Source organism: Sceloporus undulatus, chromosome 3, assembly GCF_019175285.1.
Source record: "Sceloporus undulatus isolate JIND9_A2432 ecotype Alabama chromosome 3, SceUnd_v1.1, whole genome shotgun sequence".
Taxonomy (NCBI): domain Eukaryota; kingdom Metazoa; phylum Chordata; class Lepidosauria; order Squamata; family Phrynosomatidae; genus Sceloporus; species Sceloporus undulatus.
The window spans coordinates 97460721-97476559 of NC_056524.1; the positions used below are offsets into that span (position 1 = coordinate 97460721).

Here is a 15839-nt window from a genome sequence, read left to right on the forward strand (position 1 = left end):
TAATATTGGTTGTGTTACTGTTAAAATAGAGTTCTTATGTTAGACTACATTAGAACAGAATATGTTTAATAAATTTAGAAATAGAATGTATGAGAATACAGTTAGGGATTGCATGTAACATTCCTTCAGCAATCTGAGTTGAATCTCTTTTCCCCAGGAAGTTGTTATTTTTGAATGGAAAGGACCTTGGAATTTCTGTTGATTATAAGCTGAACATGAGCCACTAGTGTGGTACTGCAGCAAAGAAGGGGAATGCTATTTTAGCTTGCATAGAAGCATAGCTTCCAAGTCAAAGGAAATTCCCACTATATTCTGTGTTGGTCAGGCCTCATCCGGAGTACTGCATTCAGGTCTGGGGGACTCTTTTAAGAAGGGTATAGACAAGTTGAAGCAGGTGCAGAGAAGGGCAATGAGGATGATAAAGGGGTATGGAGAATAACACATATGAGGAAAGGTTAAAAGAACTAGATATGCAACTGGGTGAAGAGAAGACTGAGGTATGATATAATTATGCTGTTTAAATATCTGGCACAGAGAGGAAGGGGGCAGATCTGATCTCTGTTGCCCCAGAAGATAGGACCAGGTCTTAACAGTTTGAAGTTACAGGAGAGTAGAATTTGATTGAACATTAGAAGGAACTTGTTGATAGCAAGAGCGGTTCAGTAATGGAATCAATTGCATAAAGAGGGCCTGAGATCCTCCCATCTGGGATTCTTTAGAAAGAAGCTGGGCAGCTACTTACAGGGATATTTTAGGAAGATCCTGCATTGAGCAGTGAGTTGGACTTGATGACCCTGAGGCCCCTTGCATATCTATGATTTTGTGACTGTATTACTCTATCAGTACATATATTGCATTTTTTTCAGTTTACTGTTTGGTTTTATTATATATTGGTCATTGAGACATAGTGCTGAGCTGTAAGGGGAAAGTTAAAGTTGGGCAGCCAGAATTAAGGGTGCTGAAGGAAATAAGCAGGCTGCATAAACAAAAGGAGTTTTTGAGGAACAGGCAGTGGGCAAACAAAGGAAGGGGAGATAAAACATATTTAAGAGAGGATGGACAGAGGAAGCAGAAGGGTTCAGATAAGGAGATTACTGCCAGAAGAAAAATGCAGCCTACAAAAGGAGATTTCACAGTATTTTACAGAAATGAGAAAGCTCATGGGGAAACAGTACAAAATGTGCTTCTGACAATGGAGAAATGTTAAAAAGAGTCAAACAGAGTGTAGGAAGTAGAGAACCAGGCTACAACTGCAGTCTTAGGTTTCTGACTCATTATGCCTTTGTTTCTGACTCATAATATCTTTGTTACTTTCAGATAGTTCAACACTTTTTAAAAGCTTGGGTTTTTTATTTTTTAAAAAAGATGTTATTTTTGCATAACTTTAGTCCCTAGGGTCATGGTCATTTAAAATCTCTCATGCGTTTTCTCCCACATCCTCATGTTATCTACATTTCATCTGAAGTGTGATGGGTGCAATGAGAGGTTGCATCACAGTTCAACAATGCTCCTCATGGAAGTGTGCCTGGTGTCAACTAGATTCTCAGTTCATTCTTAATTTCTGATGATATTGCATTTTATGGTCTTCTTACCTGCTATTCTTTTCATAGTTTGACATTTAGGTTGTTAATATCTTTTTTTAACTGATTGCATTAGTTTTATATATTGGTTGCCCTTATTTTTTTTTTTTTAACATTTGTGTTCTGTTTTTTTATATATATATATTTGTATGAAACAGACCTGAGTATTTTTAAGGGAGGCATAAAAATCTATAAATAAATAAACTCCATTCTTATGCCTGTATTAGAGTTGGCGAACATGTTCCATCGGTGGAGGAGATGAATGAAAGCCGCTGGCTGTACTTCAGGTGACAGAATAATTCAGTTGGTAATGAGCTTTACCTGACGCTTGGCTTTCTTCATCTTTCTGACCTCAAGTGTGTTCACTCTCTGTTTGCTGCTGCATGTCTTTCTCTTAATGCTGCAGACTATTTTACAGCATTCGTGATTCTTCCTGCAGATTTTGAAAAGATAGTATTCTCCCTGATGTTTTACCTAGGAACTGAAAGAACTGGGGGAGGGGGGGACTACAACAACCATATGTGCTCTTGGGAAATCTTGCAAATCAGACCGAATTTGTTATTTTGTGCTAAAGCACACTTTCACCCAAGTAGCATTTCCTCCTGTGATATTTGACCTTTTTTTGACGGTCACTATAAAGTTCCATGCATTTCATTCTTTATTATGGTATTGAGAATATTTTTGAAAAACAAATTAGTACCGAGTTAATTTGGTAGTGAAAGTGAACATTAAGCAGAATGTATGTAAAAATGAACATATGGTGCAATCCTCTGCAGTTCTACTCAGATAGAAGTCCTGTTGTGTTCATTGGGACATAATCCTTTGCATTTGTGTATGGGCTTACAACTAGTTAATTGTTAACTGCCTAGTATTTGCCATATGGTACATCCAAGCAATAACTTATTTTATTTTGTGGTAAGAAGCTGAGGGTAGATTTGATATGGGTAGTATACTGAGCTGCAGCTGTTATTTTGACTCAAAGCAGTGATAAAGTATCTGGATAGGATTTGAGTATGCAAACAACATTTATATGGAACAATCAGTGTATTTGTGGAATGAATGTTGCAGTAGATTGTTCTTGTTCCCTTTAATATATGATACCAATGTCAAACAACCCAAAAACTTTATCCAAGAGGTAATTCTTAGGATAAATGCATTAGGACAACATTATTAAAAGAAAACTGAATATCTAGTTAGGTAATTTGTTATGTTTCTGTCCCACACTCTTAGATAACCTAAATACAGCATCCTTATTATGCATAAAAAGTTAGGAAAATGGTGTGAGGATGAGACTGGAAGAGAATATTGCCACAGTTTTCTTTTTCACCAGATTGCATTCTTGATACTTAATAGAAAAATACTAGGTAAAGTTTTTTTTAAAAAAAACACAAACAGGTAGATACTAGTTAATAAAGTTGACATGTAGCTGCTTGAACAACTTGACAGTTTTCAGCGGTCATATCAAGTCAGTAACAGGATGTAGTGACTGTGCAAAGATATCTTGCTTTGTGTGGTACCTGTGGGAGCAGTACTGTGTATGGAGGCATGTGAGGGGAATAACATTGTTCTGGATATGTCTTGAATTGTGTGTGTACTGAAATCTTTGGGTATGGGACAGAATACTAATAGTCTAATAAATACAAAAATATTTTAAATCATTCTGTAAAAACACATTTAAAACAAATTTAAAATTGTGGAAGGAACTCCACAATTAGGATAGTGTTAAAGAGAAAGCAGTGTCTGTTAATGCACTGGTCTAGGCTTTTGGGGTGACGGGTTTCACAACATATTTGTTGGAGATCTCAAATTCCAGATAAGCTTCTATGGGAGGATATCCTGGCCCCAGGATTTCATTAGACACATTTAAGTACAAAATTATTAAAATTTCTGTGAGCCTAGTATAACAGTTATGGGGACTTTAATCCTTTTTCTCCCTTATGATTGAATCCACATTGAGGATCTGTGCCATTCATTTCATTGAAGCTGTTACTTTCAGTGGTATCTTTTTTGGAGACCCAAATTGTGTGGCTACTAAGAGCTTAGCTCCAATTACCCTTCAATGCTAGGCCCCAGATTCTATCCAGTTTTTTTTCCTGGCAATTTCATCTAAAAATCTTGCACCTAAAGGCAGAAGTACATAGCGTCGCATCTCTAGTTTGCTCCTCAGTGATCTGGTTGCATGGAAGTAGCATGATGGAAAGATATTGAAAACTAAGTCAAGAACAATCTTTTAGGCAACAAAAATTATGGGAGATGGAAGTAGAATAAATTTGTTGAAGAGAGCTCTGTAAAATAAAGATTCTTTGTTTTGGACTGTAACTGATACAGGAAGAAAAAGAAAGAGGTGCAACAGCAAGTACTTTGTTTGATATAATGGGTTGGAAACACTAAGATAAACTCTATTGTAAGGGGTCTTGCCACCTTCAGCATCCTTTCCCTGAATGCCTTATGGCAGCAGTGTAAAACCTGTACGCTTCTTGATGCCTTAAATGTGGGCCCCATGAGTGTCATGACTCCATCACTACTGCTACTATGTGCCCACTGATTTCTCATTGATTCATATTGATTACTTTTTTCTTACAGACTGCTAGTAGCAAGGGAAGCGCAGTCTATATAGAATAGTACAAGGAAGGCTCCTCATTCCCTCACTGAGAGATCCTCTTACAGATCTCTCTTTCAGTGAAGAAAGTGTGATCTGCCTGAAGGCATCTGGGGAATAGATATTTTTCACTTCCCTGAAGATGGCATATATAAGTGGCTCTTTCCACACTTAAGATCTTGGGTATATGCATATGTTTGACACCGTCTCATGTTGGAGGCTGTAAACATATGCATACAGCCAAGATCCTAGGTTCATCATGCAGCTTTTAGGAGCAAAAAGGTTCTGCACCCCTTCTCAATGGGATCTCCAAGGCAGAGTAACCAGCACTCTGGTAAACTTTCAGACTGGCCCACTATTCAGTTCTCTCAACCCTGGCATGCAAGTAACGACTCTTTTGCAGTCCTGCTGCTTGAGGACCTTCAAATGGAGATGCTAGGAAAGGTATCTGTCCCATTTACCTCAAGTTTGGGGGGGGGGATCCAATTCCTCCTTTAACACAAAACTGAAGTTTGGTGTTGGTTTAACATACCCAATCAAGAATTTTGCTGTATTGGGTTTATCAGCTGGGTTCGGCTTTATTGCTGACAGATTTTGCTGCTTTGAGTGGCTTTCCTTTTTCAAGCTTTGAAGTGTGTATTACCTTGAAAAGCAGCTTGCTCATGGTCTGTCCTGCAGTCTCCACTGAACTGATTTGCTACTAGCTTTCTGTGCAACTGTACCATAACAACTGTGCTGCTGTTCTGTAGTTCCTTTCACCTGAAATATCTTAACTACCAAAATTGTTATTAGCCAATATCAAGCTGATCCATTGAAACAGAGCTTTCCTATGGATCTGTCATCATTTCAGAATGTATTTTAAACCATGAAGTAAAGGGAAGCCATACCAATGTTTCACTATCTCCTTGGCCAAAGAGCTGATGGCATAAACTCATACCCATAATGCTGCTGTATGCCTTCAAGTCATTTCTGACTTACAGCAACTCTAAGGCAAACCTATGATGGGGTTTTCTTAGCAATATTTGTTCAGAGGGGCTTTGCCTTTCTCTTTTCTTTTTAAGGCTGAAATAGTGTGACTTGCCCAAGGTCACTCTTTGGGTTTCCATGTTCAGGCATAGATTCAAACCCTGGTTTTCAGAGTTATAGCCCAGTACTCAAAACACTACACCACACCGGCTCTCAACCATAATGTTACACAAATAAAACTTATAATGCAGTTATGCTGTGGTATTAAAAATAGCAATCAGTGTTTTATTTCTGCCCCCAACTATCTGCACATTTATCACATGATTTTTTTTCCCTTAAGATTTTAAGGTATTGAAATAGGTGTTTAACCTGAAATAGCCTTGGAATGGGAGCATGGTGTGTCTTAATCAGACAATTATGTGATATTGAAAGGCATAAAAACTGGCATACTAGACACTTCTTAACATTTCATGAACCATAAACAAATGCCCATGGTTTCTTCCTGCTGTGTTCAGCCACCTTTTACAATGGCACTAAGCCCAGTCTAAAGGGCATTTGAAGTTCAGCTAAATTCACAGTATTCTGTTTTATTTCTTGATGTTTGTATAGAGTTGGAGTTGACCCAGATCAAGACCCACCACCCACTAATGACAGCTTCCAAGTCTTACAAGGAGTAAGTAGTTAACTTTCTTAAGTCAATGACTCTCAGATGCTGTTTATGTGGATTTATTGTATAGTTGTGCAAAAATGTTCTGAGAAATAATTGCATACAAGAGTCCAAAAGCCACAGGGTCACTTAAATATGAAAAGCAGAGCTGATGTCATGGGAAACTATTTCTGTAGCTCTTAGAACCAAATTCTTCTTGACTGCTGAAAAATTAGAGTGAGTGCATATAGAAGATAAAATGATTCGAACTTAAAATGTCATGTGAAGGCATCAGTGTTACCTTTACTATTGTCTTCAGGGCAAAGATTTTGGATAACATGGGGGAAAAACAGATATAGAAAAAGCCAGCATAATAAGGGGCTGATACTTTGCCTTGTGTGTACACTGTCTATGTCTTTCTTTCTTTAAAACAACACGATAATTTTTTTGTGTGTTTTTCGGACTATGTGGCCATGTTCTAGAAGAGTTTATTTTTGACTTTTTACCAGCATCTGTGGCTGGCATCATTCTTAATTGAAAATTTTTGTAAATTTGCAACCCAGTTTTTTCAGAGGCCATTTTGAGGGATGTGAAAGAGAGATTTTGCACATTGCTATGTATACTGTAATCTTTGTCCTCAACTAGTCTTCTACTATGTACTTGTCCATCCCTTCACATCCTATACATGCCTGATATATTAACATTACAAGTGCCTCTCTAAGAACCTTCCCACCACTGTTTCTATTTTTGTTAAACTGACATGGTTCCATTCTATAGAAACCTGGGAATTATAATTTGTTTTGGCATCAGAGATCTCTGACAGAGAAGGCTAAATGTCTCACAAAACTACAATCCCCAGAATTCCATAGCATTCATCCATGACAGTTAAAGTAGTATTAAACTGGATTATTTCTGCAGTATGGGTGTAGCCCAAGGCAACATGCTTGTTAAAAGAAAAAACAAGACTTTCCATAAATGGAGCTGCTGGTAGAAGTACTTGCACAAAGCAAAAGAGTCTATTTTATTTTCCCAAGAGACATTTAACAAATGGGAAAACAACCTAATCTGTATCCAGATTCTTCTTTCACTCTGACTTGGTTCAGCAGGCTTTCAGCTAAAGAAAAAAGCAGCACCTAAAATCAGAACTAAAATCAAATAACAGCTGGAAGACAGGTGGCCTAACACTTTGTGGTTCTGCTATTGCATTAAAAGGATTATGTTTACATGTTAGCACTACTGAAGCTTAGTCTGGTCTGGCATTTCTTATGTCCTTCATTACCTTCAACAAGACAAGCATACAGATCTAACTTTACAAATTTTGAGAAAGAAGTAATATTTTTTCCTAACAACTTTAAAGCGGTGTTAACATCATCAGCATGTATGTGTATGTGTTGCCTACTCCTGTTTCTCATATGAAATTAGAGGTTTACAGCTCATATTAAATGGAAGCATCCGACACTTTAAAAAATAGACAAATTCAGAGATACTAAAAAATTTTCAATAGCAAAATACTATCAAACCAGCTTATCTGTTTGGAAAACGGTGTGAGTTACTGTCAAAACATGATGAGGTATATAGTAGAAAGGCGGAATACAAATAAATGTTTTATTTATTATTATTATTGTATTAGATGCATTTAATCTCCTTTAGGCTGATTGTGGACAATCCCTTTGACAAAGTGGAGAACCAAATTCAGTTTTAAATAGGCTCTTAGGGGCCCATATTTCAATGATGTTTGCAGATAAATGCAAAACTTAGAACCAAAAAGCATGGCCCTCAGAAGAAGGCAGGAGGACCAGGAGAAAGCCAAATTTATTCCTCCATGAGGTGTTCTTTACTATTCCTTCCATAACTGGGTTCATTAAATAAGTCTTTTATTACATTTTGTTTAAAGGAAGCATGACCCCTATTGAGTGTGTAACCCAGTAGCTGGACAGAAAATCCAGGGCTCCTTAAGTAAACTGGAGAGTTGGAGTCAACCATTTCAACTTCCAATGGTTTCCAGGGCAGAAGAAAAGAAATGAAAAAATAATCAGCTGTGAGAAATTGGAAAATCCTGGGTGGAGCCTATGTTCCCTCCATGCTGCAAATGTTTTAGGACCCAGAGAAATTTTATAATATGACCATATTAATTGCATTTTGTTATGTATTTCTGATTCACTTTATAGCTGAAGATAGAAACTAAATGTAAGGTGATTCCTCCCAGTTCCCATGTGTCAAAGTAAAGAGAGCTTGTGTTGAAACATGGCATTACCTCCTCCTCATATAACCTTTGAGGAATCCTTCCTTTTGCTTGCAATTACCTAACTGAATCATCTAAGCTTCTTCCAACTATTCACAAAACCTCTCTGCTCAATTCCATCTCAGGAAAGAAATTCAATCATACATATTGCAGATCTATAATCATCTTAGACAATCAGAACTGCATATTTGATTCCCACTTTTTTTCTTAGTGGAAAAAAAACCCTCTAGAGAGATGTCTGAATTGCATAGGAGGCAGAATTCTAGCTTGATACCTATGTCACAGATTGTTGTAACATACGTGCAAATACTTCCTCCACTTGCATTGATTGACATATATGATATTTGATAGAAGAGCAGATGTTTATCCTTTGTAAAGGCCATTGTTGTGATATCTTGCTGCCAAAAAGATTGAGGACTATAATCTGAAATGTCTCCAGTTTGAATTTGCTATTACCAAATGGTTGCATAATTCAGTAGTACTATGCAAAGCCCAAGACCCTGCTTCACCAGAAGACAATTGTTCACCTCTTTCTTGTTTGTTTGTTTGTGTGTGTGTGGTTCCCCCCCGGTACATCTCAGGATGGTCCAGATGCTGAAAGAAGGAACCGCACAAAGAAGGAAAGTGTCTGGATCTTCAGGCTGTGGTATAGTTTTGACCACAAGTATCCTTTCCAAGATGATACAGTTTTGTGCAAGAGCTAATTGCCAAAGAGGAGTTGCCAACTCTTTCACTGTTTTTGTTTTGTTTTTTGGATAAAAGTGTGCAACCAAAACATTCTGCAAAAGCAATAACCAGATGAAATCAGTATTTATAGTCTTAGCTCACAACTGGCCAATCTAGTGTCAGTATGCTAAAATGGCCATTTAACTACCCTGGCTCAGTAATAGTGAACCTCGGGAATTGTAGTTTGTTGTGGCACCAGAGCTCTCTCTGACAGAGAAGGCTGAATGCCTCACAGAACTACAGTTCCCAGGATTCCTTAACTGCCAGGGCAGTTAAAGTGGCCTCAAAACTAGATTATTTCTGCAATGTGTTTTGGACCTGACTACACAACCCACGCTCTGCTGATCCTAGCCAGTCTTTTTTGTTTTTGCTATGCAAATTAAATTTATGTTGTTGTTGCAATCCTATATGTAAACATTTCCAACTTTGAGAAATCCTAAGAAAATTCTACTGGAAAATTGACAAAACTCAGCATTAAGAAAAGAGATTGATTTCTTTTGACATCATATGACTTTCCAAATTCTACTTGAAATACTTTGGACTTCAGGGAAGGTGATGACAAATAGTGTAGATGTTCTTAAATATGTTTTTAAAAATATCTGTCACTTTGATTGGTCAAACAGGCAAGACTTAACATTATAGCAGACTATTGGCCCTGTAGCTTCTGAGATTTTTTTCATACCCTTTTTATTTGATATTAATATTTCTTTATTATAAAATTCAAAACTTATTGGTTAGGTTCTCTCATTTGGACTTGCTGCCTCAGAAAATGATGTTTGACTACTCTCCTCCTGTTGTGTATAACTTTCTTTCAGTGACTACTAAATATCCAATATTCTCAGATTTTTTGGCGACCTCTAGATATTTCACAAAATCAGCTTTAAAAGATCAAGTTTTGTCAAACTAAATTGCAACATCTGATTCATCTCTTGTAGTTCTCTGCCTAACTATGTAATGCTCTAAAAATGTTCAACTAGGCACCTCTATCCTGAATTATTGACTTTCTCATGTCTTAATTATTAATCTTTTAATGTTTAACTTCACTTAATTTTGATCACACATGCCTGCTGTGACTTTATTATTAATTGTACTGTATATGTATTCTAAGATCTTGAGTGCAGGCTGTCAAGCCACACTAATTGGACTGTATCCACTTGTTAATAATTGTGTCACTGGGAGAGTATAGAAACAAAATAGTCCTTTGCAACTAACTGGTATAGGCATATGGATAGAAGGAGTCCCTTTTCATGCAAGATACTGGTAAAATATTTGTGTTGCAACAGCTGAGATACGTAATCCACTGTTTCTGTTTCTCTCCCCCCCCCTTACCCTCCCTGTTTTCTTTAAGTATCCTCGCTGTCCCTTCTCAGATAGATCTTGTTGATATTTAGAATGCCGAAAATGGAGATGTGGAGAAAGTATTGCAGGGCTGATTTCCAGCTATTTTCTGTATGGAGATGCAGATTGGTTTAAAGCCCCTAAAAATACTGCACAAGAATTTTGCGGAGGTTTAAAGCAATTACATTTCACTGCTCAATTTTTTTCCTTAATGGTATGGTAAAGCTACCTCAAGCCTATTCTCACACACAGTGGTCCTCCACTAACTACAACTCTCCCCAGTTGGTGTGGATTAATAGCACGTTGCTTGACTACTCCCCAGGTTTATGAGGTAAGTGTACTTTTGCTGCCTATGAAACTCTTACATTAACACTGAGATTTTCCTTGGCATGAAGAATGTGTGTAAGAATGAAGAATGGTTAATATCCCAGTTACATTGCAGTTGTAACTGTATTGTGCAAATAACATCTTCTGAAGTTTAAGTAGGAAGCATATTTCAAGACTGAGTGCAGTTGTGAATAGGAACAGCTATTCCCTCTTCCTAAACTACAGATTCATCAGTGGTCCATATTAAGAGTCATAGGATTGTGAGTTCGATCCCAGGGGCTCCAAAGTCCACTCAACTTTGCATCCTTCTGTAGTACACTAAAATGAGTACCCAGCTTTTTGGGGCAATTAGCTTACGCATTGTAAACAGCTTAGGGAGTGCTTAGTTCACTGATAAGCAGTATAGAAATGTACTTGCTATTGCTTTTTCTATCTTCAGGAGATACTTTTGAATATTGTATGTGATAGCACAGAATGAGACATTAGGAAATGGTTACAAAAAGCAGCTCTAAAGGATCCCTCTGATAACAAAGTCACAATTATGTTTTATATTTTCAAAATAGTGACTTCATAGAAATGATGTTGGGAAAATGTTTAGGACATCCACAAATGCACCTGGAATGCACATGGATTATGAGAATACCTAATATGCATGAGTTTCTTATTACATCTGGAAACGATATGCATGAATTTAACATCCTGTTAAGTACAAGATTTTTAGCACTTGATTGTACTGCAGCTCTTTCTTATTTTGAGGAATTTCAGTATTAAAACAAATTATTGGTATCTTCAGTGCCAGTTCTGATATGACACTGCTAATTTAATAAGGGTATATATAATAACAGACTAGCCATGAATAATATTCTTTGATTATTAACCCTTTCAAATGTAACACTGTTTATTCATGAAAGAAGGGATGACAGCAGGATAAGCTTCTTGGTGAGTGAGGTATCTTGCACAATATTGTTTTCCTTGTTCAATTACTTTTTTTAACACAGAAATTCCCAGTACATGAAATCTCATCTCCTGGGCCTCTTTCACACCATACAGTTAGAGCACTATGATTTCACTTTAACTGTCGTAGTTATATCCAGTGAAATCCTGGAGTTTGTAATTTGGTGAGGCACCAGAGAAGCTCTCTGGCTGAGAGTTTTATGTACCCCTCCCTCAGCTACAAACCCCAGGATTCCATAGTATTTTACCATAGCAGTTCAAAGCACTGTTATTGTGTGGTTGAATGGAAGTTGCAAGAATGAAAAATGGAAACAGCTCCTGTACATTTAACAATTATGTAAAAGAGAGTATTTCAGCAAGTATTGCTTGTCATGCAAGAAGGTAACAAGCAACACCCTCATCAATACAATTAAAGGTTCAGGAGCACTCCAGTTTTTACTCTGGCAACTAGAAGTGTGAAAAGGCCCCTGGACATTAATTTAACCAGACTTCTCTTAACTCACTCACTTGGCCCAAATAAAAGGCATCTTAATACCTTGCAGGCACCAGATCCTGTCTGAATGTGCAAACTAAGTAGTCAGCCCTGGTTAGTACTTAGATGAGAGACCGTCAATGAATAGAGATGTTGTAAGCTACATTACAGAGGAAGGAACTGCCAAAAACACCTCTGAATATTCCTTGCCAGAAGAAACACTACGATATTAATGGGGTCAGCATAGGTCAACAGGTGACTTGGAGCCTCATGCACATCTACACACAGAGGAATTAGTGCAGACAAACACAAATATACATACACAAACCTAGACCTGTTAACTTCTTTCTGAACATTGTTCCCTCCAGCAAGAGTGACTTTTTTTCCACGTAAACAGCTTTGCCCAGATTGGCTAAACCCTGCTGAAGTTAATGGATTTTAAGAGGTCTAGTTCTGTACCAGATTCCAGTCATTATGCTGTATACTGTTGTCTGTATAACATTCTGTAGCATGTTTGGTTTTATCTTTTAAGTAATTTCACTTTGAATAAGAATAACCATTTCAGTAAATATTTGACATCTCTCTTGTTAAAAAAATACCTTGAACATTTTTCAGAACCAGGAGCAGCTTAGAGACGAAGATTCTGACTTTATCCTGAATGACAGTGACCTGACACTGACATATGGAGACACGACAATAACTGCTAATGGATCGTCTGGCTCACACACTGCTATTACCAGCCTTGATGGCAGGAAAACAAAAAGTAACTCAGAAGAGGCTTTGGAGCGTGATCTGGGAACAGAAGCACCTGAGGTGATGAGCAGAGGCACTCGGCTAGTATTTCCACTGGATGCATGATGACTTGCTTGATAAAAATGTAGCAATAGGCCCACTGCCCAAGTAGCCAAGACATTTACTGGCCTTACTGTCAGTGAAGGAGGTCGACAAGTCGATTTAACATCTCTTGTACAGGTGGTTTTATTAAGTCTGAAGATGCCCTCCCCTCATCCCAATCTCTTTTTCTTTTTTTAAAAAATGCTCAAGATGCTGGCAGTGTCTAAGCCAAACAAGCAAAAAAATGGTCAGGCTCTTGCTTAAAAAACAAATTACCTACTTGAAATTAAAAGCAGCATGTTATAATCATTTTGTTCTGCTGCTCCACTCAGCTGATGAGATGTATGGGGATATTAATGATAATTAATGGCTGGAATTATTAGCTGAAGTGGCTAAGGTAATTCAGAACCAGCAAAAGCCTGGAAACATGGGAGAATTCTGCAGTTGATGTTAGACATCAGTGATAAAGGTGCAATGTTTGACATATACTTGAAAAATGCAGATGCAAAAGAGGACATTATATATAGTGGCCACATTATCAGAAACATTTTTGGGGACTTGTTATTGAAAGCCCTCCACCATGCTCCATGTAATTCCAAGGCGATATAAAAAGAAATATATTAGCAAAGTTTTGTATTTATGTGTCTAAAAGGGGAAAGAAAGGACAACCTCTGGACAATTTATTCAGAATTTCTGTGTCTTAAAACTGTATCTCAAAGTCCATCTGTGTGCTGTCCAAAATTTACCTTTTCAGCCTCATGCCCCTAATAAATTTGAGTCTGATAGTTAAACTCTTAAAATTACCTAGAGGAAATCGTTAGTCATCCTGTCACAGTTTTCGAATGACCTTCCTTTCCTCGCCTACAGTTGCGAAGACAGTATTGAGTGATTGCAATGCAGTTGCTGACTTATCAGTTGCACAAGAGGTATTGGTGGAATCTGCTTCAGGTTCCTGTAGTGTGTTTGGACTTAAACTGTTACCTTTAATTCCAGAGGACGAGTTTATGATAAATGTAATGCTTAATTGGATGCTTGTATCAGAACAACAAAAAATGTTTTTCTTTCTGTTAGAAAGTCTGTGTGTACGTGTGTGTATGTGTGTTAGTGGAATATTGCACTATGATCCTGATGTTTAAAAATGGTGCGGTGCCTTTTCTGTAATAAAGGAGTACCATGCTATAATCTGAAAAGGGAAGATTTTTCCTAGGGCAGAGCTGGGAAATCTGTGGTCCTCCAGATACTGTTGGGACTCTTTTAAGTCCCAGCAATCTGTTCATTGGTGAGGGATGATGAGAGTAGTGGTTCCTCAACCTCTGGAGAGGCACGGCTTCCCCACTCATGGTCTAGGCATCAGGGATGCTTAGTTACAAACATGCCACATGCAGCCCTAATTGTGGATGACTGATTTTCCATGATGCAATCAGGTAGCTTTCTACTGCTTTTCTCATCAACTATTTGGGCTGCTGAAAGCAGGTTTATAAACAATGTAATGTTTTGTCTTTTAATGGGTCATTCTTTTTAAACTAACTGCCCTGTAATTTAAATATGACAGAGATGCTTAGAAAAAATAAAAAAATGTTCTTTCTCATACTTTCCTTCATTCCATGACACCATTTTTAAACTTTATTTTAATCTTGTCTGTGAAGAAGAAAAAAACTTGAACCAACCTATGTAATAAAGTTCATCATTTCCTCTTCTGTTTTTTTTTAAATTTGTGTTTATCCTTACTGATGTTCAATTGACAAAAGTGGTCACAAATATTTTTAAAAGAACATTAAAAGCACAGCTTACTCACTTCACCTCAGCTTGCTCTGTTATAACCAAAGCTTGCGCAATTCTTCACTATTGGCTCGGCTGATGGGACTTGTACTCCACCATCAGGATGGCTGCAAGTCCCATCAGGAGGAGCACATGCAACACATGTTCTGCAGGATAACAGGAATACATTTTAATAGTCAAACACCTCATCAGGGATGTCAGTTCATCATATCAGCATGGATAGTTTATTCATGTTTTTACCCAAAAAAAAAGGTAGTCCATCTTACTAATTTTTGTGGGCTTTCTGCTATACTTTTTGAAAGCCTGATACCAGCTATCCCTTAAATGGGAATGATGTCTTAGAAGCTTTTGGTCAGTACTCTACTAGTCTGATTAATTGTATATTTTGTCCCTCACAGGTTGCAGTTAAGTAAGGCAAAGATTTTAATGGTTTAATAGATCCTCTGTTGCTGACAATGCAAGATGAATACTGTAATTGTTACACTGGCTTTTTTTTTTATACATTAGAAGCCAGAGTTCATAAAATGGGACAATTTTATGAACTTTAAATACTAATATGCACAATTGTAGCTACTTTCAGTTTGACTAATCCTAAAAATAGTAATAGATCATCAAGAATTATATTCACACATCAAGACAACAGATCCTCTTAAAGTCTGCCTTATCACACTGTACATATTTAAACCATTGAAAAATGTTCTGACCACAACAAAACAGCAATTTGCAAAGGCCAGACTGCATCAAACCTATCTTCTATTGTCTGTTCAAAAGCCCACTTTTAATATTCAGCCTGTTTTTCTCACATCTGAAAAGTTTCCTGCAAACTTTTTCTATTTTTGCATCCACATGCATCCTTGAGGTTTTTTCTTTAAGCAGTACAATTACACTAAGCTTTGCATGAATCTTGTCTGTATGAAAACCCCTGAATGACTCCCTCCTCCTTTGTGTTTCAATTTGAAAGGGAGTTGAACCAAATTCTCCTCTCCACGAGATGATACTGGTATAGGAGCTTTTATGTTGGTTAAGATTTGAAGATTTAAAATCTATGTATGTTAGGAAATTTTGAAAAGTTAACAGCTAACTAGTGTTAACTCATGAAGGTCAAAGTAGACATTCTAATGACAGAAACATCAGTCATACATCAAACTTTTCTCCTACTACTCTGTTAGATAGCAATGGAAGAATGTGTATGATTTATTACCATTTTAGCCTGCCTTATCCATGGCTTTTCTCCTTGTTCTGTTTTTATTCCAATAATCCTCTTGGGATTGGTTAAATTCATCACCCCCAACCTGTGGTTACTAGCAAGCTTCATTACTGGAGTTTTGAACTTACATTTCCATGGTTCTCCTTTGACAGTTTGACCAATGTACCTA

General features: G+C 37.3%; 1 protein-coding gene across 4 annotated transcripts in view; it reads left to right on the forward strand.

The window, feature by feature from the left end:
* Positions 1 to 14395, forward strand: part of SLC9A7 (solute carrier family 9 member A7) — a 66424-nt gene extending 52029 nt beyond the window's left edge. For 3 of the 4 annotated variants that reach the window (XM_042456771.1, XM_042456769.1, XM_042456772.1), the window contains 5 exons: positions 1808 to 1867; positions 5755 to 5818; positions 8615 to 8697; positions 10323 to 10428; positions 12466 to 14395. In XM_042456771.1, coding sequence (XP_042312705.1) covers positions 1808 to 1867; positions 5755 to 5818; positions 8615 to 8697; positions 10323 to 10428; positions 12466 to 12708 — 556 coding nt within the window. In that variant the 3' untranslated portion in view covers positions 12709 to 14395. The remainder of the gene's footprint in view (positions 1 to 1807; positions 1868 to 5754; positions 5819 to 8614; positions 8698 to 10322; positions 10429 to 12465) is intronic. The other variant, XM_042456770.1, reaches the window with a different exon arrangement.
* The last annotated feature ends 1444 nt before the right edge of the window (positions 14396 to 15839 follow it).